The sequence below is a fragment of the Aulonocara sp. 'chitande type north' Nkhata Bay genome, linkage group LG7 (assembly GCF_057382095.1).
Source record: "Aulonocara sp. 'chitande type north' Nkhata Bay isolate Kocher_YH1m ecotype deep benthic linkage group LG7, A_spYH_male_GT1.1, whole genome shotgun sequence".
Taxonomy (NCBI): domain Eukaryota; kingdom Metazoa; phylum Chordata; class Actinopteri; order Cichliformes; family Cichlidae; genus Aulonocara; species Aulonocara sp. 'chitande type north' Nkhata Bay.
The window spans coordinates 21,514,758-21,541,494 of record NC_141350.1 but is presented as its reverse complement, the minus strand read 5'-3'; the positions used below and the strand labels follow the sequence as shown (position 1 = coordinate 21,541,494).

Genomic DNA, 26,737 nt, shown 5'->3' with positions numbered 1-26,737 from the left:
TTCCGTCTCATCCGAGGTGGCATTTATTATGGCAAAGAAACACTTATGAAACACTACAGCAGCAGTTAAGGAAAATGAAAGAGCAGTTTTTTGGACTGTGTGTCCATGTTAAAAGGTTCAATGGGATAAACTACTTTTGGGAAAAAAAAGAAAAAAAAAAAAAAAAAAAGATCTTGGACCTGATCTCACGCATGTAACACCACTGTGCTGCGCTGAGCAGTTTCTCCACAATGACGTGCATTTTTGGAGACATGTTCAGCAAATAAACAAAAATGTCACATTGCCAGAAACGTCATCATTAAAAACACTATGTCAACAATCAAGCCTTTTATCATCACAGTCTTGGTCTGCCAAAAAGCTATGGCCTAGTTTTTATTTTTATCTTTTGTAAGGACAGCATCTGTGAGGAAGTTACAGTTCCTGGGCTAACTGATCACAAAACATGGCTTGGAGCTAACAGACTTGACTGCAGGAATCACAGGGCTCATGGACTGGTTTGGAAGGTCATGGCTGAAGCTCACTGATTGGCTGGGATGAGGCCCTGTCTTTGGGCGTGTTCCAAAATGGCATTGTAGCAGAAGTAGTACTGGTCTGGGGTTTGAATGCTGAAGGCCCTCTGTGTTCTCATGCGGTGCACTGTCTGGCACACGTTAAGTGAGCCTACGTCCTGTAGCTGGGACAGACAGATGTCCAGGGCACAGAAGGTACCTGCCAACAACAGCGGGTTAGTGGCAACACTTTAAGATTACAGACAATGAAACGCTATCATGTTGGTTAAAAGCCTTATTCTCATACAGTCTGATAAACATACTCATTCAGGAAAACAGAATATTCAGGTTACTCTTTGCAGGATGTTGCTGTACCAAAAAACCTCCTTGCGATTCTTTTGGCTGCTAGCAGATTGCTGCAGCGACTCACAGTCTGCATCATCATGCAAACTTCTCTGAAAATACTTTGCAACTGCTTGCTCAGTGGTAAGAAATTTTGAAGCCATGCAACGCAAACTAGAAACAGAAGGTTTCCCATCAGAGTAAAAGTTGTGGTTTAGCATTGGAGTCAACACCTTTCAAAAGGCATGACTTATTTTGGAGACAAACCCTCTCTGTATGAGGGTCTGCAGACAGGTAGTCAAATCAGGGCCAACCGCAACAATCTGCTAGTTACCAAAGTAAGGAGAATTTTTGGTGCAGTACTCGCTGTGTGGCTAGTTCACATACTAACAGCCAGCAACCAGTCTCCAACCACTCAGGGAATATAGATTTTGTTTGCGCAACCTGTGGTTGGTGATGGGTTGCTAAGACTGTGTGACTGAGGCCTTAAAGCACAAGCACACCCATCGTGTTGGTCACTTTACATGCAAGCCATGAAGATGCAGGTACCTGCTACAGTATTCTCACCACTAAAGCAATCTTGCATCTTTTCAAATGAAAAGATGCAAGATTTGTTGCTCCATCTAGCTCTGTATAATCTGTGAACGTGAGCTTCTGGATGACTAGATCATTAAAATAGTGGTAAAAACTGACAGGAACAACACTTGTGTTCATCCCAGCTGCAGCGACAGCAGACAACTTTGCTGTTGGGTGCAGTTTGTGAGGCACTGCACGGTGGGTATAAAACGGCCCGAAGCCCTAGAAGAAGGTTTTTATCCCTGCATCTCACCTGTTCTCCCAATCCCTGCACTACAGTGGACCACCATTGGCGGTCCCAGCGGGTGGCCTGTCCACTGAGATCCCAGAGCCTTGACCATTTTTCTCTGTTGTCTCTTCACAGCTCCCAGGAAGTCAATCAGAGTCACTGCTGAGGTGGGGACGCCATAGTCGGGCCAGCTGAGGTACTGGAAATGACTCACTTGTCTCTGTTCACATGTCTGAATACACAAATAAAATTTTACAGGTTATACGCTTTATGATAGAAAATATGTACGACAGAAAATGCATTCTGCTTGTTCAACTGAACCAGGGAGTGGAGTACTTTGAACATTTTAGGGAACGCAAAGAATATGATGAGGATATCAATCCCACTCTGTTACTGGTGCTTTTCAGGCAATGCCAGATATTTTTTGGCTGCAACATTAAGCAAAATGTTTTTTCTCACCTCAGTGTTGTGCAGTTCAAGAGTGGTGTGGTTGTAGTGGCTGTGGCGGTCCACCCTCTGGTTCACTACTGCTATGTGGCCATAGACCTCCTGTCCACCTTCCTCCAGAGGCCAGTACTGCCCACACTTTCTCCGACTGCCTTCGTCGGTCCTGCGACAGAGGGTCAGGACGTATTTGACAAAATTAACACAGATTCAACTTCTAAAAATCAAAACAGATACTTTTAGTTCATCAACTCCATTACCTGGTTGTCATGACAATAACAAGGACATTTTGTTCCCAAACCATCCTCCAGAAATCACCGTAGGTCCTGTCTAGTGGTCCTGCACAATACAAACACCAAAGTCGAAGACAATCAAAATTACAGTGAGTAAAAATAAATAAAATTAAAATCTGATCCCAGCGTAATGAGTCATACTCATTTAACTGCATGGAGTAGCTCCTTAATGAGATACATTAACCCACAATAAAGACAAACATTCAGCTCATTGTGTAAGACTGCCAAATAATTTTGATGGTCTTAGCAGTCGTTTCTGAATCATTGAATTACAGCAGTGAAATGTCTTCAGAAATCAGGATGACATGATCATTTCTGAAAATAAACAGATTAACTTTGGGCATTTACACAAGAACTGGTCTTCATACAGTCAGCAACTGTTAGTCCCAGAAGTGAGCAAAGGTTTTCCCAGCATTCTCAGAGGTGACGGCGTATTTATGGACACAAGCTTAAGTAAAATACTACAGAGGTCTTCAGGTGCACGGTCATTAGTGTTACTGTTCTTCCCACTGATCTTACAAATGTTCCTGGAAGCCTAGGGATTCCTGTAGTGAGAGAAGAAATGTTGCACTGCAAGTAAAGTTTTGTGCAAGGTTGGGTGTTGAGCGCGTTTTGGTACATGTTGCAAAACCATCAGAAACTGGTCGTATCAGTGCATGAGTGATTATTCTCACTCCCAGCTGTTCAAATACAATTCTACCTGAACTATAGTGTTAAAAAGAAATTAAGAAAGGAGGAACACACTGAAAACACATGAGATCTTAATGTGGGAAAAAAAACAACAACAACTCTGTACTGTGTTAGGAATGAAAGGGTGCTACATCATTGGCTGGAAATGATAATCTACAGAGGGCTGAATTTTAAGAAACCCTGGAGAGAAAAAAAGAAAACAAAAAACCCCAAACGAAAAAAGTGATACAGTGTTGATACAGCAGCTCAAGAGTACTCAGTAGTTTGTATGGCCTCCATGTGATTCTATGCATGCCTGATGACATCAGGTACTCATCACCAAACCAGTCACGGTGAACGATATTACAGGCAGCACAACATTCTCCCATTCTCCACACCCTTTCATGTTTGTCACATGTGTTCAGGGTGAACATGCCTTGATCTGTAAAAAGCATGGAGTGTGATGGACCTGCCAATTCTGGTATTCTGTGGTAAATGCCAATCGGGTTCAACGGTGCTATGCACCTGTCAGGCTCTTATAGCGCCCTCATGATGTCTGTTTCTGATTGTTTGGTCAGACATGTTCACACCAGTGGCCTACGTGAGGTCATTTTTTAATCACCAAGGGGCAGATACCAGTTCTGATGGGTTAAAGGCGTTCTTCAGCCCTGTCCAGCTCTCCTAGAGTATCTAGCCGTCTCCTGGAATCATCTCCGTGCTATTGAGACTGTGCTGGGGGACACAAACCTTCTGGCAATGGCACACATTGATGTGGAATCCTGGAGGAGCTGGACTACCTGTGCAGCCTCTGTAGGGTTCAGGTATCACCTCATGTTACCAGCAGAGACACTGACAATGCTTTGAGCAGTGTACATACCTCCTAGTAACATTTTTCTCCTTGTACTTGTAAGTGTTTATATAAAACCTTACTCCAGAAGAGTTCAATTAATCAGAAATCTGCAGTAACTTACTGTAGAGTAATTAGAAATACACCTTTGAAAGTATTAACTTCTGTTATTATAATATTTATTTTATTGGGCAACAAACTGTCCACCTCAGCTTACTGCCACTGTCCACCTATATGCTTCAGTTACATTTATTGCCATTTATGACACAGCAGTGGTAGTAACAGTGCCCACTTAGACTGATGACCAAATGTCCTCATTTAAAAAGGTTCCTTTGTAGTCACACACTAATTTGGCTGTAGGGTCCACTTAACATTACTGATGATATCAGTTTGGCTCATTAACAGGACTGCAGTGTTATGCCACTGGCATAACACTGCAAAACAGTCCTTTTAAATAAATTAACTTGTCGTACCTTGAGTACCAATGTAGGCATTCTTCTGTTTGTAGCCGTCCATGAAACTCGCATTGATGTAGTCTGATCTCTGTGAGAGCAACAAAACTCAGTCACAAAAGGTCAACAGAATGCCAAACACATCATGTCAGTTCAATTGTCGGAGCATTAGAGACTTTAGAGGAGAAAATCCAACAGTTTGGTTACACGTTTGCTTTATAAGCTAGTTGGTAGGTGTCCCGCTGAGTACTGGGAGTGCAGTAGCCAGTTAGAAGTTTTAAGCTTGACAGCTAAGAGTGACCACGTATGGAACTGATCAAATGAAATGCACATTTTTTAAAACAGCATTTACCTCATTCTTTCTGGGTTTCAAACGAACTCTCGTCTGATCAAGGCACAACACGTCGCCGTAGCGATTCTTCTCCTGATTGTAGGCTGCTCTGTAGACAAAACAAAAGTTTAATGCTGCCGCCCAATGCGGTTTACAATTACAATAACAGTCGACACACACTGAACTAAAGTTTTGCTTTTCTGGTCATGTGCTACTTAGTTACATGTGACATTGAAGTGAGGTCTATAATTTATAGAAGACTTGAAGAATTTATAGAAAACTAGAGGCTAAGTATGCAAAATGAGGAAAAAGATGCAGTCACCAAGCACAGCTATACATTCCACTTTATAAATGCCAATAAGGAACAAAACAAAACATTCTGAAAATATTAGAAAGGTCATCTATTGAAGTCGGGGTTAAAGGACATGCTGTGGAATAGATTACATTACAATGCTACTAATTTTTGTCCTTCCCAGAATGCACGCTGCACCTACAGCATAAAAAGATTACAGGTATTAATAAACTAATCTTTCTGGCAGCTCTGCTCAGCCAGACAGAATCAGATTTTAAAGTGAGCACTGAATGTGCGCCTGCTGCTCTAAACTCACTGTGCACAGTGGAAGGTTCCGGGTGGTGCTTCTTTGCGTAGCTCCTCGTACTCCTGATGGATGCCCGAGCGCTGTAGCCTGCCGAGGTGCGTCAGCAGCTCCTGCGGGCGCATGGACTCTGGTCCGGGGACGTGAATGGAGGCATCTTCAAAGGGGATGCCCACCAATTCATCCACAGGGTCTATTCTGCCATTCTGGCCCGCCAGTAGCTGCTGGTTCCAGCTGTACGCGTCCAGAGGTAGCAGGCCACCAAGGTGCTGAGGCAGACAGTCTCTGGGGAGGTGCTGGCGCAGCTCGGCCATTTTTACCATCTGAACCTGGAGTTAGGAGAGACATAGACTGAGATGGATTTGTTTTTACCCGCAAAGAAAACGGCATAAAAGGTCAAAGGCACTCTGCCCGTGAGTTTAACCTGTTAGCACTACCATATCTTGAAGGCAGACTACAATAACTGGATCTCTCTTTTGTGCACTTTACATAAATGTGAAAATGCTGCAGTCTTTCTACAGCTGGCATGCAAATACTTGTGTCATCTCACTCAGTTAGGAACCTGCGTATAGGGCTGGGTATCGTCACCGATTTCTAGAATCGATTCGATTCCGATTCACAAGGTCCTGAATCGATTCGATTCAATTCAATTTGAATCTGGGAAATTTTGCCTCAGACAGTCAGAAATATTAGAATTCAGATCAGTACATTTACATATTTTTGTATCTATAAAAAGGAAGCTGACACTCGCAAGACTTTATCAAAGGTGTGAGCGTCACAGCAGATGCCTTTGTGTCAAAGTAGCTGAAGATAAAACACAGAAAAAACATGAAGGTGATTTTCCTGGCCTGGGATTTTATTAAAATATTCTGCAGTACATCAAAAACGAAAGAAAACCATTAATCAACTTATGAACATTACCTCTGAAGTTACAGCGGTTTTATTAGAGACACAGCTGAGCGTTTTGCATTTTGTATAATTTTAAAAAGTTTTAATTTGTTCAGAAGCCTGTTGAACGGCAGAAATTAGGTTCTCTTTTCGGAAATAAGTAAAAGGGGAAAAAAAAACCCAAACAAAAACATCGGCCGACAGCGCTGTAAATAACGGTTGTCTTGTGCGTAACAAACAAGTGAATAATGCAGAAAACAGATTTCGGGGATAGACGGGAAACTGTTCTTGAAGTACACTGAGAAAGAGAGAGAGAGCTGTGCATGAAGTGTGATTTTATTGTGGTGGAAGCAAAACAGCAAGAGTCAGAGGGAGTCCATGATGATGTTTATGTGAAGCTTAGTTTGGATCTTCTTTTGCTGCTGGTTCGGTCAATATTGTTTGGACAGAGATCAAACTAACAGCTTTAGAATCAGTGCAAAAAGGGCGTGAACACAAAGCACGGACTGACGAAACAGAATCAGCGAGCTGTCGGCTTTCAGCCCCGACCGTGTCCGTGCCGTCAGGTGAGAAAGGAGACATCTCACCGATTCTGATCCGCGGGTCCGCGCAGTGTGTTTACGTCTTTGTGCCGAAGCCGTGTACCTGCTCTCATTTACTGTTTTAAATGTTTGGTGGTTGTCAAAATTTTGTGATGTTTCACCAGAGATTCTGGCATTTTGGGCAAAATACATTTATATAAAAAAAACGATTCAGGATTTTAATGAATCTATATCACGTTATCCAAGCCAGAATCGATTTTAATCGATGAATCGATTATTAAAACCCACCCCTACCTGCGTATGTAAAATTGACTTCATGATATGGAACCAATTAAAAAAAAAGCAACAGGATACCATTTGTTTTAAGCCTGCTTTATCCTAAATATCAGTTTTTCTCCTACTCTTAGCATAAAAATAAATACATCCCGTGCACAGTGGCTCTTAAGAAATCCATGCTAATAAAATAATGACTGGTAATAATGTAGGAGGTATCCTGACTCCAGTGATTCAACATCTAAAGCATGTGTGAGGCAGGAGGATAAGCAGTTAAAGAATCTCATAATCACAGAGCACAGTTGGTACACCGAATCACTCACTGCCTGCCATTTGAGGGGAAAAAAAAGAAACAAAAAAAACAACAAAAATAAAAAAACAACCAAAAAAATGAAGCTTTTGCCTTCCCTTACTTAATAAATTATCATAAAAATGAAGCTGAAGAGCTACTTTGAGAAGTAGTCAAAACATTTACCCTCTCCCTCAGTTTCTCCTTGAGAAGCAGGCTGAGCAGATTGTAGGGCACTCGAAACCACACCGGGGCACCTACGATCAGCACCTTCTTCAGCCTGGCAGGGAATGCCCCCTGGTGGACAAAGATGGTAAATTACAGTAAACCAAATTCTTTGTTTAGAACTCACATTTTAAACTTCATGATTATATTTATTAATATATTGTAAATTAAGGGGCAACCTCTCCTGTGTTTAGAGTGTAAACACAGGAGATAGATGCACAAGTACCATAAGATAAACTTGGCACTAGGTATTAAGTACACAGTATGTGTACTGTATGTGACTGAGGACAACAGCTGCTCCACAGAGATCAATATGTGGGCACAGAATACATCCCGCTGCTGCTGATGTGACCACATAATAGTCCGTGTTATTGACTCCAGCGGACATACTGCTACATGTTTAAAGTGTAACTCACTTAAATGCAGGCAATTGCAAAAATAAGTACCACTGCCACTGCATATGGATTAAGTAATACTTTAAAGGCTATCAACTCACACAGTGAGCCACTCATTTGCCTTTTTGGACAGTTACTTAAATCCTGGAAGACAAAACATCCATAAATAAATCAGATTACTACTTTCTAAGATGGAAATAAATGTGCAGTTAGCCGTTACTCTAGCCCTGGAAAGGAATGAAGACTTTCAGCTCCTTTAGATCAATGAAAGTACTGTTTACATCTGGTCCTGTGAATAATCCGAGCATGTGCATCTCATTTTTGATGTTTACAGCACCTATTCACTATACTGCACTGAAATCCCAAACCTTGAGCAAGTTGAGAATCTTCTTGCTGAGATCCAGCTCAAAGTTTGTGTAGTTGGAGCCTGCCATGTCATAGATGAACACTAAGCCATTCCTCTGAGTCTCGAAGCTGTGACACAAAAACAAAAAGGAAAATAATCCGGTTTTTGATATCTTCATTAGGTCATTTAACTCATTCACTGCCATTGACGTCTATAGCCGTCAATTGCAGTGCATGAGTCAATGGGTTTAACTCATTCATTGCCAATGGCTGGCAGTGAATGAGTTAACTACTACCCGTGCTGTCAAGTGGAACTTATTCCCCACACGGCAGATAAACGTCATTTTGGGGAAGACTTAAACAAGTTCCAGTAAGACTGTCTTTTCATGTACAAAATTTGAGTCATAGGATTCCTTCAAAGAAAAGAAACTTTCACTGAAATAAAGCGAGTGATGTGTTTAAGTAAGACGTTTAAAGGCTACAATGCCACACTATGCAGTATTTCAAGGAAAAACAAATACCCAGTACTTTACCTGACACTCTCACCAAAAATTAAAAACAAAATGTGACCGTTTTGTTGCAGCTTCATTCACTGAAATCCATGTTCCTCACCTTTCCACAGCCCGATCCAGGAGGTAGAAGAGGGCCTGAAGCACCACATGGTTGCCTGTCTTGTTGGGGTGATGCAGTTTGGCTGTGTACAAGGCGATGGAGGCCCCTGAAGGGTCTCGTACACTCTGAAAATACACAAGCACACAATACTGGCAGGTTATCATTCAGCAGAGCAAAAGCAGTTTGTCACAATTTTCCAGGCAACTGCTGCCCCCCCCACCCCCACCCTGTACTGAATTGGGGATTGTTTATTAGTACTGGGTTCATTCTGTATTGTTTATTGTGGAGTTATGAGCAAGGCGGCAGAAAATAAGCAAGATGGACACACACACATAGAAATACCAGCCTTATTCTGAATATCTTTATATCTAGCATTCAAGTGTCTCAAATGCATGAATTATGATGCCATTCTTAGAAACTGTGTGGTTTCCGAAGGAGTTTACTAGAGCTAAGTGTGACAACAACACCCAAACAGAAGTGCAAAAAGAAAGAATGGAAAAAGAAAAATGACCACAGGGGGGCACTTTGGTTCACATGCTGGCTGGTTGCCAGCTCAGAGAAAGGGCTGTCAACAGTTCAACAGAATGAACAATTGTTGTCATTACTGATGCCGCGGGTCTTGGATCTCTTCATTTTCTTCCTGGGGTAAAGACAGAATGCATTTTCTGAGCCAAAGCTGAACTGTGCTGAGAATGGGGGTGCCCGGGGAACCGAGGCTCTTCACTCGAGTGGAGCTGGTGACCAGAGATCCTCTGGAAAAAGCTCCTTTGTAAGTAAATAAGCCTGTATTCTCTGGCACGAGGGCTAAAAATACACCAGACAGGATGTGAAGCCCGCTGCCGAGGCTGGAGAACTCCGACGTCAGGCGAGAGGATGTGTAGCATCAATGCTGCTGTGGCACGTCAGCGGGGAAGGAAAAAAGGGAAATGCGGGAAAATGGGAATGTGTGTGTGCGCGTGTGATTGCATGTGTGTGCGGTGGAAGTCGGCATCTTTAACGGTCACAATTTGGCTGACAAAAGGCCAGGAAACACACTTGGAACGTCAACAAATAGCCTGCACTCCAAAAAGCACATCAGGATGAGGGCTTAGTTTTTGAACATTCAATCTAAGGAATGAAGTAAAGTCATTGTTATTGTTGTTAACGCAGCAGCATTAGAAGCCGGATGAAAAGACACACAAACACTAAACGTCACTGGAATCACTGGGATGAGGTACGTTGTAGAAATTGACTAAACATATACACGCACAATATTAATACACAACATTTCCACGTGGGCACGTTACACATTACACCTTGAATGAATCTAAAAATGTGGAGGATATTTCAGGAACGCACTTACCAACACAGTGAACTTTCCACTGAGCAGCTCGGACCGCAGAGGCTCCTCCTGAGGCTGAAGTCTGACAATTCCTTCTTTAAGACGCGTTTCCTGAAGAAAACAGATCACAGCAGGTGAAGGCAAGCTGTGGGGCAGCTCTAACAGGCCGTCACTTTGAGGTGAATTCCTTTCTGAACAATAGTGAATCACCTGCCTGGCTTTCCTGCCGGGAGGATTCCTCTCTGCTAGCCCCCCCTTCCACTTTCTGTGGAAAGTCTTAAACTTCAGCTTAGGCGTGTCTTTTCAATTATAGTTGATCTTACAGACTTATTGTGAACAATATTAAACTAGAGATACTTTGAGTTCCCGCTGTTGAAATTGGCCAAATTAAAACGCCTCCTTTAGTTTTAAATGAAGCTTTTCTACAGATTGACGGGAACTGCTGCAGCTCACGATTTCTCTGCAACCCTTTTATTCCTTTTAAGACTGTAAGCACTCGGGTCTTAATGGTAACGGATGTACAGATTCAGACTTCACTAGACTGCCATTACTCCATGAAATACGTCAGAAGGAAACTGTAGAGTTACATATTAGAACACTCCCTTTCCACAAAAAGCATTCTTGGTTAAACCGTACAGCTTTCCTGAAGTGCTTACTTGCCACTCTAAAGATGATTGAAGATTTATTTATTTATAATTATTTATATAGCACCAACAACAACAGTTGCTTCATGGTCTTTATACTTTAAGGTAAACACTTTAATTATACAGAGAAAATCCCAACAATCAGACAAACCCCTATGAGCAAGCACTTGGCAACAGTGGGAAGGAAAAACTCCCTTTTAACAGAAGAAACCTCCAACAGAGACAGACTCAGGGAGGGGCGGCCATCTGCCACGACTTGATCCAGCTCCAACTATATAATTTATCAAAAGGGAACGTTTTAAAGCCTAATCTTAAAAGTAGAGAGAGTCTCTTCCCCAAATGGGTCTGAAATCTGCAGGCTCTGCATCCCAGTCTACTTTTAAATATTCCAGGGACCACAAGTAAACCTGCAGGGTGAGAATGAAGTGCTCTATCGGGGTGATATGGCGCTACAATGTCTTTAAGAGAATATCGTACCAATTTTGCACTCCGTCATATAACAATCTGTGGCCTCAGACCGTAAACACAGGGGGTGATCTGCGAGGCGATTTGTTTTTTAAAACTGGATATTTGCAAGATGCTACATTTTCTATGACCCACAACTATTAAAGTTTATAGATAGTAACCCTGACAGCAAAAAGACTTCAGAAAATTTGTCGTGTCCCCATAATTAAACCCCGACTAATAACCCCCTGCATACTGCAATGCATTTCCTGTTTATTATTTAACATCATCACAGGGAAAAACATGTTTTTGTGCATTTTAAAACCTCACAGTAGCATCTCATTGTACAATAGGAAATGAACAAGTGGCAAATTGATCCTTGAGGTTTATCATTTGCCACATTCGCGGCACTAAACCAGGTTCGATTCTTCATTTTATGGCAACACTTAAAGCCGACCTCTCATTTCCCTAACCCTCCAAACAAACAGCGCACTGGAAACTTTCCCTCCAAGCCCCCTCCCTTCCCCCATTCTCCTAACGAATGACTTGTCCCCAGCCTCGTCCTGGTGCTGACGCAGCATTAAGCTGTGTTAAATGAGCTGCAGCGTGGTAGGGGAGACTAATCCTTCTTAAAGTCACACCGAAGGCGGTCATGAGCGAGCCAGCTACTCACTGGTGAATGCTACCTTGATGACTGAAATGACTTTACAAGAAAAGGACGGTGCCACAAGTACAATCATTAAGAAGGTAGAATTTGTGTGAAACTTGCCTGGCAACTTTTTGTTTGTCGATTTGATAAATGCCATTCTGCATGTTCATATTTTGAGCAGTATTGACATTTAGAGGGTAAACCCCCCAAAAAACAAAACCTGCAGTAGGACCTGATGCCCTGAAAGTTTCACCTTTATCAGTTTCTGACTTGATAGTCATTTCACCAGATGTCCTTTCTGTGACACGTAGTGTCAGGTGAGTCCTCAGATTCACCTAATCCTTTTTTCATTTTGACTCTTTGGTGATCTCTCGATATCCCCGCACAAGAAGATTATACAGCCAGCATGCTACAGATATACAGTATGTTTTTAAACTTTTTTCACTGCATTTCTCCCCAGGGAGGTGGCTAAGAGCACAACAAGCAAACAGGAAGCAAAAAAAGAGAAGATCAGCCATGTCTATTTGACATGAATAGCTGTCATTTGCCTGTTATGCTTCAAAAAGGCTCCAAAATACAAAAGACAAGATCACCCCCACCCCACCCCCACAAAGTAAACTGAAAAAAAGTCACGTGCCATCTAGTTCACTTGACCTCTAACACAAAGTAGTTACATCCAGCACTATTTTTGTGTTAACATGGTTTAGCATGCACGCCCAACATGTGAAACTTCATGTTCCTCCTTTAGACAGACTTCATAACCTCAGCTGACCAAACCAGCCCCTATTTTGATTCGCAACAAGCTTTCTGGAAAGCTTGAAAAGCCTGAATACCGCTTCTTGAAATATCCCCCGATGTAAAATTAAAAAATAAAATAAGTGCGCGAGTTGGTGTGTGTGTCAGGCCCCGAGGTTTGTGATGCATCTGCTCAGGCCATCTCTTGCTTGGCAACAGCCTCTGAGGAAATATGCTCAATGAAAAAGGGCCTTGTGCTGCCATTTCTGGGCACAGTGAAGACACCCCACACTCGTCAACCAAGAGGGACGCTTGTTGTCAACTGCAGCAGATTTTATAAAAACTACACAGAAACCCAGAATATAGCACTAAGTGTACATTTTCTTTGGAACAAGTCAGTAAACTGTAGTTATACGTCAGAAGCAACGTGTTACAGATTCATAACAGTCTGCTGCTCTCAGTTAGAAATCTAAATTTAGAGCAGCTATTAACTGGAAACCATCTTTTCACCAAAACAACTGCTATAAGCTTGAGATGAGTCAGGGCTTCAATTTTTTTCCCTCCTTTAAAGGAGCTAAACCTAACCTAACGCAGGGGGCTTGTTTGGGTGCAGTTTGACCCTGGCTGACGGAGGCGCAGCGTCACATATCACATCATTGTCACTAAGGTGTTCTTTCACCTGCTTGTGACCTTAAGCAAAGCAGAGGAGCGGCCTTATAAAAACAGCACCCATCTGCACAGCCCACAGTGACAACACTAATCCAATCTCTGCCTTTAGCTGATCTCACCATTGTACCATAAGGATGTGTGCCCCCCCTTCAAATGTGGGATAAATTAGTTTCAGGATTTTTCTTTATTTTTTTTTTTAAATATACCCACACTTTGAGATTTTGGAGTAGTCAAAGTGCGAATTAAAACTTGCCAACCACTTAAATTGTGTTTAGTTTGCCCGGCGTTTTCAGTTTCTCTTAGATTGAAAACTATTTTGTTCTAAACCTGAAAAAAAACTGAATCTGAAATTTATTTATAAAATTTCAGGTGAGATCTGGGGAAGTTTTTTTTGTTTGTTTTGATTTTTAATATTGCTGGGAGGGAGAGAAAAATGGGAAAAGAAAAAAAACCCCCCACTTATACTGAATGTTATCTATTGCGTTTAAGTGTTTCGAGCTCTAGCCACTCCCGTGTGTGTGACACAGCAAACCCAGGTGAAATGAAAGATAACATTGTTCGGTTATGTAAATGAAATCAAAACCTTGCCAGGACAAAGCCAAGAACAGCCTTGTATCAATGCACCCGTTTAACAAGCTTAAACATACATGGCAGGTATGTTTTACACAACCGTAGCACTGTTGATACTGAACTGTATGTAGGACCTGTTTAAATACTATGTACTAAAAAACAAACAAAAAACCCTCCAAAACTTCCAGCTTCATATTCAGTGTATCCTCAGATTTAATGGGGACTTGTAAACTTAGCTGTAGGCTGAAATTACAGTAGACTCCTTCAACTGAAGGGGATGAATCCACAGCAGCAGAGGGAGGACAGAGGAAAGGGCTGATAATGACTGATGCCCTTACCCTGTAACTGTGGAACAGCTCGATGGCTCGGAGGACGTCAAACTTGCGAGCCATGAGGAACTTGACGGCCAATTCCCTGGACAGCGGAGACACTCCATGCTGACTGGTCCACTTGTTGATTTCCTCCAGAAACTGCCTGGTAGCCTGAAACACACACAGATGTTGTCAGAAAACTCTGCTGTCCCAAAATCTGAGGGTCAAGCAGGAAGGAAGTGAAACTGGGGGTTTGAACTTGATACATCCTCAAAGGAAGTGCTATCTACGGCCCCAGAGATTATTTGATGCAATGTTATGGCCTGCTGCAGTGGGGGATATGCTGCTGTATATCCTTGAGAATGAAGTAAAGAATGTAGCAACAAGCAGAAAGAAGATGAAGTAAACATTTACACCAAAATGAACACAAAAGTGGAGTGACACATGCAAATGGACACGTGTACATTACGGGGAGACATTTGTTGCTCGAAATAAAACTCGCAGCCTGAAGCATGAGCTGGGGAAGATAACCGAATCCTGCAAACTGGTGTTTATGACATGAAGCTGCTTTAATGACAAGGCTGCACAGACTTTTAATAGTACTTGGCAGTGAAATTACTTGTCTAGCTGTGGAGCACCAGCTTTTTTTTTTTTTTTATAAAAAAACAAAACAAAACAAAAAAGCCCACACAACACGGGTAAAGTCGTGTGTCCTGAGCTTGCTCGAACTGAAAGGTGTGTGTGCCTTGTTCCAAGAAATGGAACTGCGTGTCAGCATTATTCTTTCAAGAGAAGATGATTAATTGGCCATCAAACTCTGCATCTGAGGTGAAGATGATAATTGGTTTCTTAGGAAATCTGGCTGCAACTACAGGAAAGAAACTCTAATGGACCGAAACAGAATGGCAAGAAGCGTGAAAACAGCAACTGATGTTATGATTACTGGGGGTTATCTGGCATTAATGCCCAATATTTGCTCCCCTTTTGTGGTCTCTGCTAACAGTAAGGGAAACATCTGGCTCTTTAGCTCCCAAACACTCCATATTTTCACTAGCCTTTTGTTAACTTTGTCTATGTGCCACATGGTGCTGAGCAGGTACAGCCAGCTGAAAACTGCTGCAGCCAAAAATGACACCATGAGTGATGAAAATGAGCCAAAACACGAACGCTGCATGCGCCAACTCCATAAAGCTCTGCACAGCTGCAGGGAACTGCAAACTCACGGCACTCCTCTGTGGGATCGTCACATGTGATGCCTATAAATATGTTTTTATAACTTCCTTAAGTAACAAAGTTCTCTCCCTTTTAAAAAGTGTGCTTTCAGCATTGTGATACCTTTAATGTCTTGCTGGCTTCATGCTGCACTTGTAATTTAGAAAAATGTGTTTAACTTCGAGGCCTTCAGCTCATCTTGGAAGTAACTTCTGCATTTAGCCTGCAGTCATTCAGGGGCTTCCTGCCTCTCCCCTCTTATTATATACACTCCCTCAGCCCCCCCCTTCCAATCTCTGCATTAGCGAGTCAGCACCAAGTGAATCCTTCAAAAAGACGACAGGAGGAGGCAATGAAAGCTCACGCTTTCAGAAAACACAGGGTTCCGCTTTTCTGCTCAGGCACGGCAGCAGTGGGGCACGCTCGGGAGACAGGAAGTCAAGTTCAGGGAATCCGCAGCTCTTCAGGAATACAGAACGATCCCTGATGAGCGCCGAGCCTGAAGACAGGATGCCACTGTCTCCCCTCGGCAGAGCTAGTGCTTTCAAAAGCAGGAGGGCCTGCAGCTTTTGCTCTGTTCAAGAGGCCTTAGCATGCAAGGGATGAGGGATGATTGCACCTGACAGGGCTGAGGCCTGTTGACATCCGATTCTCATGGGAAAAAAATGTGGAAGGGAAGCGGGGGAGGGTGTAATGAGTTATGAGGTTTTCACTGTAGAGAAGATACAATGTGTCATAAAATGTGGGAATGGCCAACAGAGAAGAGCAAGGAAAATAAAAATCCTGGAATGAGCCATTAAGATACACCTGCTGCGATACTTCTGAATGTATGTACTTCATGGTACTTTCTTCTGAGCAGCTGGGGAAAAGCTGCCGACACAAAATTACTGCAAACTCATTAATGTGTCCTACACAGACATGCAAACAAAAAGGGGCCATTAAGGGTCCATTCCTCTAAATGTTTGCCCCGCCACATGCCTGCCTGGAATTCCTGCCACGGAAAAGTGACAACCGTGTCTGCAGATTTCTCTTGTGAATCCAGTATGCCAGATTCCAAACAACAGGGTTTAGAGAGATGGAAAACAAACAAACAAACAAACAAACAAAAGAAATCTGTCCATTATTGGTCCAACAACCAGAAACAAGCGAAACCAATAAGGTCCTGTTTTGGACCACGGAGCTAGGTCCAGTTTACCCAGCGCCCTTTGCAGATCTGTGCGATACACAAGCAGTGGACTTCGGACTAGTTTGTTTTGTTAGATATACCTCCATTAAAATATATTGGAAATATTTGCAGGGAAAACTGTGATAAATCTACTCAGCGATAACAAGAAAAAAAAAAAAAAAAAAATCTAACATACATGCGATCCGCAAGTGGGCTTGACAAGCGAAGTCCTCAGTCAAAGCAAACGCATTTGACGCAACTCGCAACTTTAAAGAAAATGATCCAGATTCATAACATTTATTGGCTTCTTCCTCTGGCCGCCACCTCTCCAGCACATTTCATGACATTCAACGTGGGATGTTTCCTTTGCTTTGGCTCCGAGTACAGCTATTTCCTAATATTACAAAATTCTAGTCTACAAATCTAAAAGCACAACAGGTATTTAATATGGGCCTTGTGCTCTTTGTTGTTGCTGCAACGTTAAGCGTTTGCGCTCTTTTGTTGGCCAAAGACCGCTTCCTGTCAGGTTACCTTCAGGTACACTCAGGTTTCCAAAAACTTCAGCGGTCTGACAGCTGCTCATAGCCTTTTATGGACAGCCTGCCAACTCCAGGTGGTGATCCTGTGTTCCAGTAGAAGCCAGTCTTGTTTGGCTTTTCTACACTGGGGCCATATCTGCCAAGAGTGGAATGTGAGGATGAACCAGTTTGTTTTCATGATAGCACACCGGATTGCTGTGGAAGACTCACTGCAGAGGAGTGACTTATTCAATTCCTGGAGGATGCATAAATATTTGGCTGACTTGCCCCACTTTTGAAATAACTGGAGATTTTCTTTTTTCCTTGAAGTTCAATTACTTAAAACAAAACAAAAAACAAAACAAAACAAAAAAAACAACACCACTTGATTCGAGCTTATGTGTCCTGCCATAGCCAGAGGGATTTCTGTGAGCACAGAATGAGTTTGTATCTAGTCACAAGTCATCCTGACTGCAGAGAGAAACATTTTCTGGCCTGACGTTACATAATCCTGTTTTTGTTGTGAGTGTTGTTCGCTGGTTGTGGCGGACGATGACAGACAATAACTAATTGATCAGATTTGCTGTGGTTGCGACCTCCTGTGTTGGGAGTTAACTGATGAAGTTGTGATTGATTATTAGCGCTAAAAGCAAAGATCCAGTTGTACAAACGTGTTACAACACCCCACCCTAAAGGGGTCACTGCTACAGGAAGATGTCTGCTATAGGGAGAAAGGGGCTATAATCAGCAGCAGTCAGGAGTTAACAGATTCAAGAAACTAATGAACCATGATATCACTTTCACACCTTTATAATGCTGCACTTTGCATTGTGGAAATCATTACTGATAGCAGCATACTGGCAATGCATTCATTTAGTCAGCATTTCCACTTTGACAACTGAAAGTTGATTAACACACATTATCCTCTACACTCCTATTTTCTGTGTGATCCAAATGTCATGCCACACGACTATTATTATAGTACATTCCCCTACATTCATTGACAACCTTTATTCTATGCTGCTTCAACCCACGTTCTTCTAAGACTAAGGCTCCTGCCACAACTGCCCACCATGCTACGAGCATGCATGTTGAAAAAGTAGTTCATCAATAATGACTAAATAATCTTGCAATTTGTCTCCAAGGAACAACGTCGTGGTAAGCTGCAATTACCATCCAATACTGCTATACTTTTTATGTCAAGGTAACTCCAGGGTGACTATTTTGAGCAACAATGTTGCCAATCAGTTATCGTGATTACTTTCTATTCATTTTTGTGAATAAAACATCCCAGTCACATCTTCCTTGTGTCTGAGTTAAGATCCATGTGCAAAGGTTTTGTTCTGTCCAGTCATCAGTAGAAAAACTGTATTTAGTAAACCAGGATCAAAAACTCTTAACTGGACAGAAAAACAAAGCACTGTTTGCATAAACTTTGCCTGATGAGGGTCTGAGGCCCAACATGTTATAAGTAAAACAAGTCAATTCTTTCTGTGCATGTTTACTTCAAATAAGCTTACAGTAAACAATAATATTTGCTCCATATTGATATAATGGCATCAGAAAGTTGCTGCAGATTTGTCGACTGCACGACCATTATGTGAAGGTGCTCTATTGGATTGAGATCTGGTGATTGTGGAGGTCACCTGAGTTCAGTCTCACATTCAAGATCCAAGTTTTGTGACATGCTCTGTTATCCTGCTGAAAGCAGCCATCAGGAGACGGGGATGGACATGGTCAGCAACAAAATCTAAGTAACTTCAGGTGTCTAAAGGATGCTCAGTTGCCATTAGGAGACCTAAGTGTGTCAGGAAAATATCCCTCACACTATTATACAACCAGCCTGAAACGATAATACAAGGGAGATGGCTCCATTTTTTCATATTCTTTATGCAAAATTTTTCCAATTTTTTTTTTTATTTTCTGATTTTGGTGAACAAGTATCATCTACTTCAAAGTTTAACATGTTGTGGGTTCAGAGATGCTGTTCTGCACACCATGGATGTAACAAGTGGTTATCAGACAAGCCAACTCACCCTCACCTCAAATTTCTTCTGTTGTCCAATTAGCCTCAATTTCCCCTTTCTTAACTGACAGTTGTGACACCCACGTGGTCCCCTGCCACTGTAGGCCATCTGCTCCAACGTTCAATATGTTGTGGCTTCGGAGATGCTCTTCTGCACACCTCTTGTTGTAACAAGTGGATATTGAGTCACTGTCGCCTTCCCATCAGCTTAATTTTTTTCATACCAGTCTCTGTATCCCCCCCCAACTTCTCTTCCGCATCCTGATGCTCACTTTGAACTGCAACAGGTTCTTATTGATCAGTTCTTCATGCCTAAAATGCACCGAGTTGCTGCTATATGGCTGATTAGAAACTCTCATTAACCAGCAGTTGAATGGTACATAATGAAGCACCTGATTAATGTGCAAACTGGAATTTTCACATGTACCACAATGCTTGGTTATAAGAACTGGTCCTGAATGTCTCAGTACTGACATCAATAATCAGTCCACTGTATTTATAATCCGAGAAGGATTCGTGGTGACTGTATCAGTGTGTCAGCTTATATTTTATGGAAGGATTACTGAAAACAGTGCTGCAGGGGTGTCTGCAGTGTCATGCTTACACTTTGATCTTAGGAAGAAGGCTGATGCATTTCTTCATCATTCCCCCCCCCCGCCCGCCCGGGATTCATGGCTGCCCGTCACATGGTTTTTCCAGCATTTATTTGATTACAGATGCCATGCTAATCTATTTACAAATGTAGGACTGCTGTTGCCAAGCGCCTTCGATTCACTTCACTGAGTCCCATTTGGCACGAGTCAATACCAAAACAGGAAGTCAATAACGTCACTATCTCCCTATTCCCACTTTCCCTCACTCTGCTGCTTCCGGGGAGTAGACTCTACTCAACACACACACTCTGTAACTCATAAAGTCCCCCCACCCAGAGTCTAGTGGAAATACTTTTAACAGCTGCCTTTAGAATGAAGTACCACTACACCAGTGTATACTCCCAAGAGAACACACACACACACACACACACACACACACGGCTGCAGATGTAATGAGGGCGTCCGGTACCCTAGCAGGGGCCCTGCTGGCTCACACAGGAAATGGAGCAGGCAGATAAGGAGCTTTCTGCTGGCCAGATGATGAGGACTCGGTGGAAAGAGAAAGCACGAGCATGACTGGCACCGAGAAGTAGTATATATGAGAAATCGAGCTTCTGCAAAGTCATAGTTATTCCACCACAGTAACTGCACTGCTCTGCTGACGCTGGATTTCGAAATAATTGGGTAAGCTTAACAGCGAGAACTTCAACTGGTTATGTCTAAACCAGAAGCTGATGAAATCTTACATAATCTAATACGACAGCCATACATAAACCCCTACCTTCATGAATGAGTTAGACTGCTGTTGATTCAACTTGAATTTATTTTTAGAGGCAGCAGTCTGTGGTGCTTTTATTATTATTATTATTATTTTTTAAACTGAATTATATTGAGAAACGTCCTCTACTATCTCGAGTATCATCAGTGACATCAATGAGGTGGAAAAAATACCAGAAACTGTACGACAACCCATAGAGGATCAAACACTGATTTCTGAGAACAGATGGTTATGCTAACTTTACATTTAACACCCCCCCAAAAAAAAACAAAAAACAAAAGAAGCACAACTAATCTTTAAATGTAAATAAATGTGGAATGCATTTGTTTGCAAATCATATAAACTCTGTATTAGGGCTGGGCTATATCATACCGTTCACGGTAATACCGGTGTAATTTTGGGCAACGATAAGAAAATGAAATATCGCGATAGAATATGGGTAAAACGCGAATGCGCAGCCCTATGTTTACATACGCACATGGCGGCGACACAGAATGAGAAGAGCGAAAGTGGATCGTTGAATGAAACGGATGAACCAGAACTGGTTTGTAAAAATGCTGCAACTTCAGTGGTGTGGAACTGGTCTGGCTTTCATCCGTCAGATACACAACAAAGCACTATTTTTGGTAGAGCATGCTAGCAGGCCGTCGTTATTACCGTGTTGTTTGGAAAATACGGCACACTTAAAATCAATCCTTTGATTTTTCTGAAAATCGACAGTGCCCCTTATAATCCCGTGTGCCTTATGTATGAATTCTGGTTGTGTTTACTGACCTCGAAATGAAAATCTGTCAAATGTTTCAGTACGACTTTGCTAAGCTACGAACCCGCACCGCTTGATGGATTGTCGGAGCATTACGGCTATTGTAGCCAGGCGCCTCGCGGAGTCATATGTACTGTGCTTCAACATAATATTACCGTATTGTGTGTATAAGCTATTTTTAAGTTTTGTGGATATTATACATGGTTATGCTGAGGATATGTCGGCCAGTTTCCACTGGAAATGCCTTTTGGTTAAACTGTCAGCAAGGAATTTGCATTTGCACTGTTACGTTTTTATATAACTAATGCACATAAAAAACGGCTGCTTGTTTAAGTGAAAATACATTGATGGGTTTGTTGCACTAATAAAGTTGTGGAGTTGTAAAGTATTTTGTCTAGTGTCAATTATATCGTCAGTTATATCGTTATCGTAAATTTTCAAATGTATATCGTGATAAATATTTTTGGTCATATCGCCCTGCTCTACTCTGTATGTAATTGAGAAAAAACACAAAGGCAGTTTTGGGTCTTTGCATTTCATGATGCATGACCTATCTGGACTGCAGGCAGGCCACCTTAGCAGCTGGTCTTACTACTCAACCGTACTGCTACAATATGTGCAGAATGTGAATGACATTACAGTTCTTGAGTAAACAAAGCCGTCCCAGAAAGAAGGGAAAACCTGTGTGGCAGTAAATGCTTAAAAACCTGTTTATAACATTCATGTCGCCTTCACTGATCTCCAAGTTACCAATGTCAGTGGTCATTGCAGGCTGTATGTTGACAAATTATCCAGATAGCAGCATTGCAGCATCCATGACTTCCAAATCAAAATTCCAAGTTTTCATTCATCCACCACAGTTTTTCCACTTTGACTTCAGTCCATCTTTTATGAGCTGGGATCCTGAGAAGCTGATAGCATTTCTGGATCTCTCACATTGTGTTTTAACTCACATTTGTAAATGCAGTTTTTGGTACGTCTCCCATAGCCCACGCAGATTTTTTTTTTTTTTTAACTCAGAAGAGCATTTGATTTTAAATGCAGAGCCGCCCCAGGGCCCAAAAAAGAAAAATCAGGGCCGATAAATATTGGTTTTTGGCCTCGTGTGCAGGGATTTCTCTGGATTCTCTGAATCTGTTAATGATACCATGTACTACAGATAATGAGAAGCCTAAACTTTTACTTTGAGAAACATCCTAGTTAAACTGTTGCCCATGCGGTCTTTTGCAGAGCGCTGAGCCTCTTCCCATCTTCTGACTGAAAAGCCTCACAGGGATGTTCTTTTTATACCCAATCATATTACAAACTAACCTAATTATTTCTGAGATGTTCTGCCAGAAACCTCCCTTCCTCCCCCCACAGTACACAGACTTTACAGTCTTTCGTGGCCCCAGTCTCAGTTTATCTGATCATTCATCTCGGTGCTATTTTCAATTACATTTCTATTTACATTTTTGCACACATGCTATTTTTCCTGAAAACAGCCAATACCGAATAGCACATCACAAACACTTTAGTTATCAAATCTGAGTCAGAGGCTCACTCATGTTGAGCAAACGTTTCAAAATAAGTTAAATAACAGTTTGCGAGGAGAAAGAAGAAACATGCACGACACTGGTTCAGTCTCTTAACCACATAGAGGAAGTCAACCAAATCCTCAAGCACTTAAAGCAACATTTTTCAATACAGAAAGTGGAAAATCCATTCTGCAAGCTAGAGCATATAGTCAGGACTGGATCATGTGACCCTGAATCCTCCCTTTGTTATGCTGCAATAGGTGTAGGCTGCTGGGGGATTCCCATGATGCATTGAGTATTTCTTCTTCAGTCACCTTTCTCCCACACCGTGTGTTAATAAACCTCTCTGCATTGAATCATTACTGTTATTAATCTCTGGCTCCCTTCCACAGCATGTATTTTGTCCCATCTTCCTCCCCTCACCCCAGCTGGTCGCGGCAGATAGCCTCCCTTCTCAGAGCCTGGTTCTGCTCGAGGTTTCTTCCTTCCCACTGTTACCAAAGGGCTTGCTCATAGGGAGTCATGACTGTTGTAGGGGCTACCTTACAATATAAAGTATGCACACAAAGCTTCCATTAAATGCATGTAAAATTATCCATCCATTCTCTTTCACTTATACTTATTAGGGTTGTGGGGAGGCTGGAGTCTATCCCAACTGCCATAGGGCGAGAGGTGGGCTACACTTTGGACAGGTTGCGAGACGGTCACATGACTAACACAGACAGACAACCATTCAGACCTATGAGCAGTTAAGAATCACCACTTAACATAACCCCACTGACTGCATGTGTTTACAGTGTGGGAGGAAGCCAGAGTACCTGGAGAGAACCCACCTAGACACTGAGTGAGAAAAAAAAAATCATTATCAAAGAATATGGGCAAAACGGAAGCAACACTTCCTTTATAATTTTGTTGACCTTGACTACAGGTTCACTCTTGCCCGTTTGTTTTCCTCTCTCTGCCGTCTTCATTGTGCTCACTTCTGTTCTCTCCGACTTTGTGCTGTTACCCAAAAGTTCAACTGTAACAGCGAAGCAGAACTTACAAACCAATGAAAGGCATAAACTGCTCCTCATTTATAACAATATTCAGACTGACTACAGGCTGCTACTGGACGTAAACTTCCTTTCGACTTGCTCTCACCTGGATCAGGAGCTGTACTGCAGACAAACAATGAAGCGCAGAACCGGAATAGAAATCTTTAACAAACTAAAAAGTGCGCAAATAAAGTACATCAGCTCCTTTGCTGGTATATCACTAGTTGCCAGCAGACTAGTGGCTTGAAAAGCTAAAATTAGCAAATAATCTCTGGTGATTTAGGCTACATTAGCTAAGCTAATCACTGATTTGTGTCATGAAATTACCCCTGCATATTCTTTCTGGTGCAGCAACTCAAGTCTTATCTAGAGTATTAATGACAAACCACACTGCTGAAGAAGCAACTCCTCTGTGAGAGACTGAATCATCATAACACCAAGAACACTGGGCAGTTTTCTTTAGGGGTGGTGTGATGAAATTGAGGGACACTTGAGCACCCCTAAAAAGAGTCTGAACTCGCCTATGTAAGATACCGATACCAGCATCGGCATCGATACCATCGATATTTCGATCTGCCCACCTCTACCATTCATGCATAACTCTACTACTACACTCTGTTTTATAGCTAGGTCTGTAAAAGATTTCCATCCTCATATGATTAAATACTTGAAATCGCAGGAATATTCAACTCAAAAATCACAAGTCAAAAAAGAGCAAACAAGTAAATCTTTACACTTGAGGACCTGTTCAGACATTATCGCAAACAAACAAAAACAAAGGCTGGCTGCTTATCTGTCCATCATCTAAGGGACTTATCAAGAAAATCCTTCTGCTCCAATAATCAAGAGTCTCATCATTCCTAGAATAAACGCTCCGTTCTTCGGGCTCAGAGTTCTTGAAGCCTAGAATGAGCCAATAGGCCAATTCCTGTTCTTGGAATAGTTTTCTCAGAATTCTCCCACTTCTCACTACTTCCAAGCCTCGAAGTAGAAAAACAGGCCAATAATGTCGAAAACGATATGATAACTTAAAGCTGGTGTTTAAAAGTGTGGGGACAGAGTTTGCACGGCTATTTTTACTTAAAGCAAACAACAAAGTACTGAAATATTTGAGAGAAACGCACTTCCTCCATCCTTAACTTGGAAAGTGCGGCGATATGTGCGTTAAAATGTGCTCGGATGGCACGGCATGACTCTTTACGCTGAGCCAAGTTTCTACTGTGTACATTTTGTCAAAGACCGGCCAGCGTTTCCGACTCTCGCGGCCAAGCAGTTTCCCGTCAATACACCGTGTTTAACTACGACACACGAAACAAACATGCCCCCCTTCCCTTCCATTTTCTAGGGGGGCGATAAAGACAAGCTCGGCCTGTGCTGCAGCCCATCAGCTCAGCCGCTGACAGTGATGCAAAGAGAGCAGTAATGCGCCAGAAATCGATACAATATTTCCGCTCGGCATTCAGGACCGTTTCGGAGCACAGCCACCATTTGCGCACTCGCAGTACACAGGGCAAAAAAGCCTCCAGGTAGAGTCTCGAGACTGAAAGATTTTTATTTATTTATTTATTGTTAGCCAACATAACCCAGAAACGAAGAAGTGTAAAAGACACGGACTCTCAGGGCCTACCTGCTCTTCCTCCGCTGATAAAGTAGCTGCCATGATTCCCGTCAAATCTTTGACCACTTGTTTTTTTGTTTCCTTCCCGACACTGATCCGTTTCATACAGCAGAGGATGGCGGTGATGTCGGTGTGTCTGTCCCTCGTGTGAAAAAACGGGGTTTGGAGGAGGAGGTGGTGGAGGAGGTGGAAGAGGGGGGGGAGGGTTGTCCCTCTCGCTCACAAACTTGAAGGCATTTAAAAACGCCACAGTTTTCAGCCGAGTGTGTTTGCTTCTGATACCGCCTGCGATCGCGAAGCACGCGGGCCAATTAGCATAAATCTACCAGTCTACAAACTCGAGCGAGCCGCTGATGTGTCAGATTTCACCGAGAAGGAAATTAGAAATGGAAAAGGGAAGGAGGGGGGAAAAGCACGGCGCTCGGAACAGCCTAGACGAGGACTCGCTTCATTCAGCTCGGGTTCAGACCGTGTTCAGCACACGTCGGACTGCGGCTGCCCGCTGCCTCCTCCAAGCCATGTATCGCAAGTTTTGAAGCTGTGAACCTCGCCTTTATGCTGTGAGACGGTGACACGCGCACGACCCTGAGCACCGCGAGAGACAGCAGGCTTTTCTCTCTGCGTATTGCTGCGCCCCCCCCTAGTGGATAAGTCGAGAACATGACGAAAGCACACTGACCTCCGCCTTCATTCATAAAAATAGAAAACTAACAGGGGAAAAAACGTCACTCTTAGCATCGGTTAAACATAAAAGGATGCTTTGCTTGAAAAAGAACACGTGAAAAGTGCGTTCAGTGATATGCATTATTATAATATGTTTCCTGTAAGTACAAAATTTGAACTCTGTTAATCTCAATTTAGCTAATTAAGTGAGTAGTTTTGACTAGGGAGGCTATATTTCAAGTGAAATTTATAGTTTTTCAGCATTTATCCTAAAGCACCTGGAACGTTTTATTTTTATATTACTACTACTAATTCTAGCAAGTTTGAATGAACATTTAATGTTTACTAGAGTTGGGCGGATCAATCCAAATATTTATAGTATCAATAGCAATGCTGGCATTACTTTTTCTATCCTCTAAGTTGGGTATGGAGCCCACTGGTAAATTATTCTTTTGGAAATGGAAAAAAATAAACCTCAAACATACACTATGGTACATTTAAACCACATAAGTTTACCCAAAGTGCATAAGAGAGAGACCTATCTCTGTCACAGTTATGAACATGCATGAACAGGTTGAATGTGTGTTTTGTTGTATTAACTAAATATCGTGGAAAGTAATCACAACCCGTAAATAAGCTGCGTTTTTAGGTTAAATGTGTTTTGGTAT

General features: G+C 42.2%; 1 protein-coding gene across 1 annotated transcript; it reads right to left on the bottom strand.

The window, feature by feature from the left end:
• On the bottom strand, nt 1-26,043 carry ptpn9a (protein tyrosine phosphatase non-receptor type 9a). The gene is made up of 13 exons (XM_086299349.1): nt 25,416-26,043; nt 14,207-14,350; nt 10,179-10,268; nt 8,837-8,961; nt 8,248-8,353; nt 7,446-7,556; nt 5,280-5,596; nt 4,693-4,780; nt 4,362-4,431; nt 2,340-2,418; nt 2,095-2,245; nt 1,660-1,867; nt 1-708 (listed from the first exon to the last, which is right to left on the bottom strand). The coding sequence occupies exons 1-13, from the start codon at nt 25,509-25,511 to the stop codon at nt 518-520; spliced, it is 1,776 nt and encodes a 591-aa protein (XP_086155475.1). The 5' UTR covers nt 25,512-26,043; the 3' UTR covers nt 1-517.
• Between the last annotated feature and the right edge of the window lie 694 nt (nt 26,044-26,737).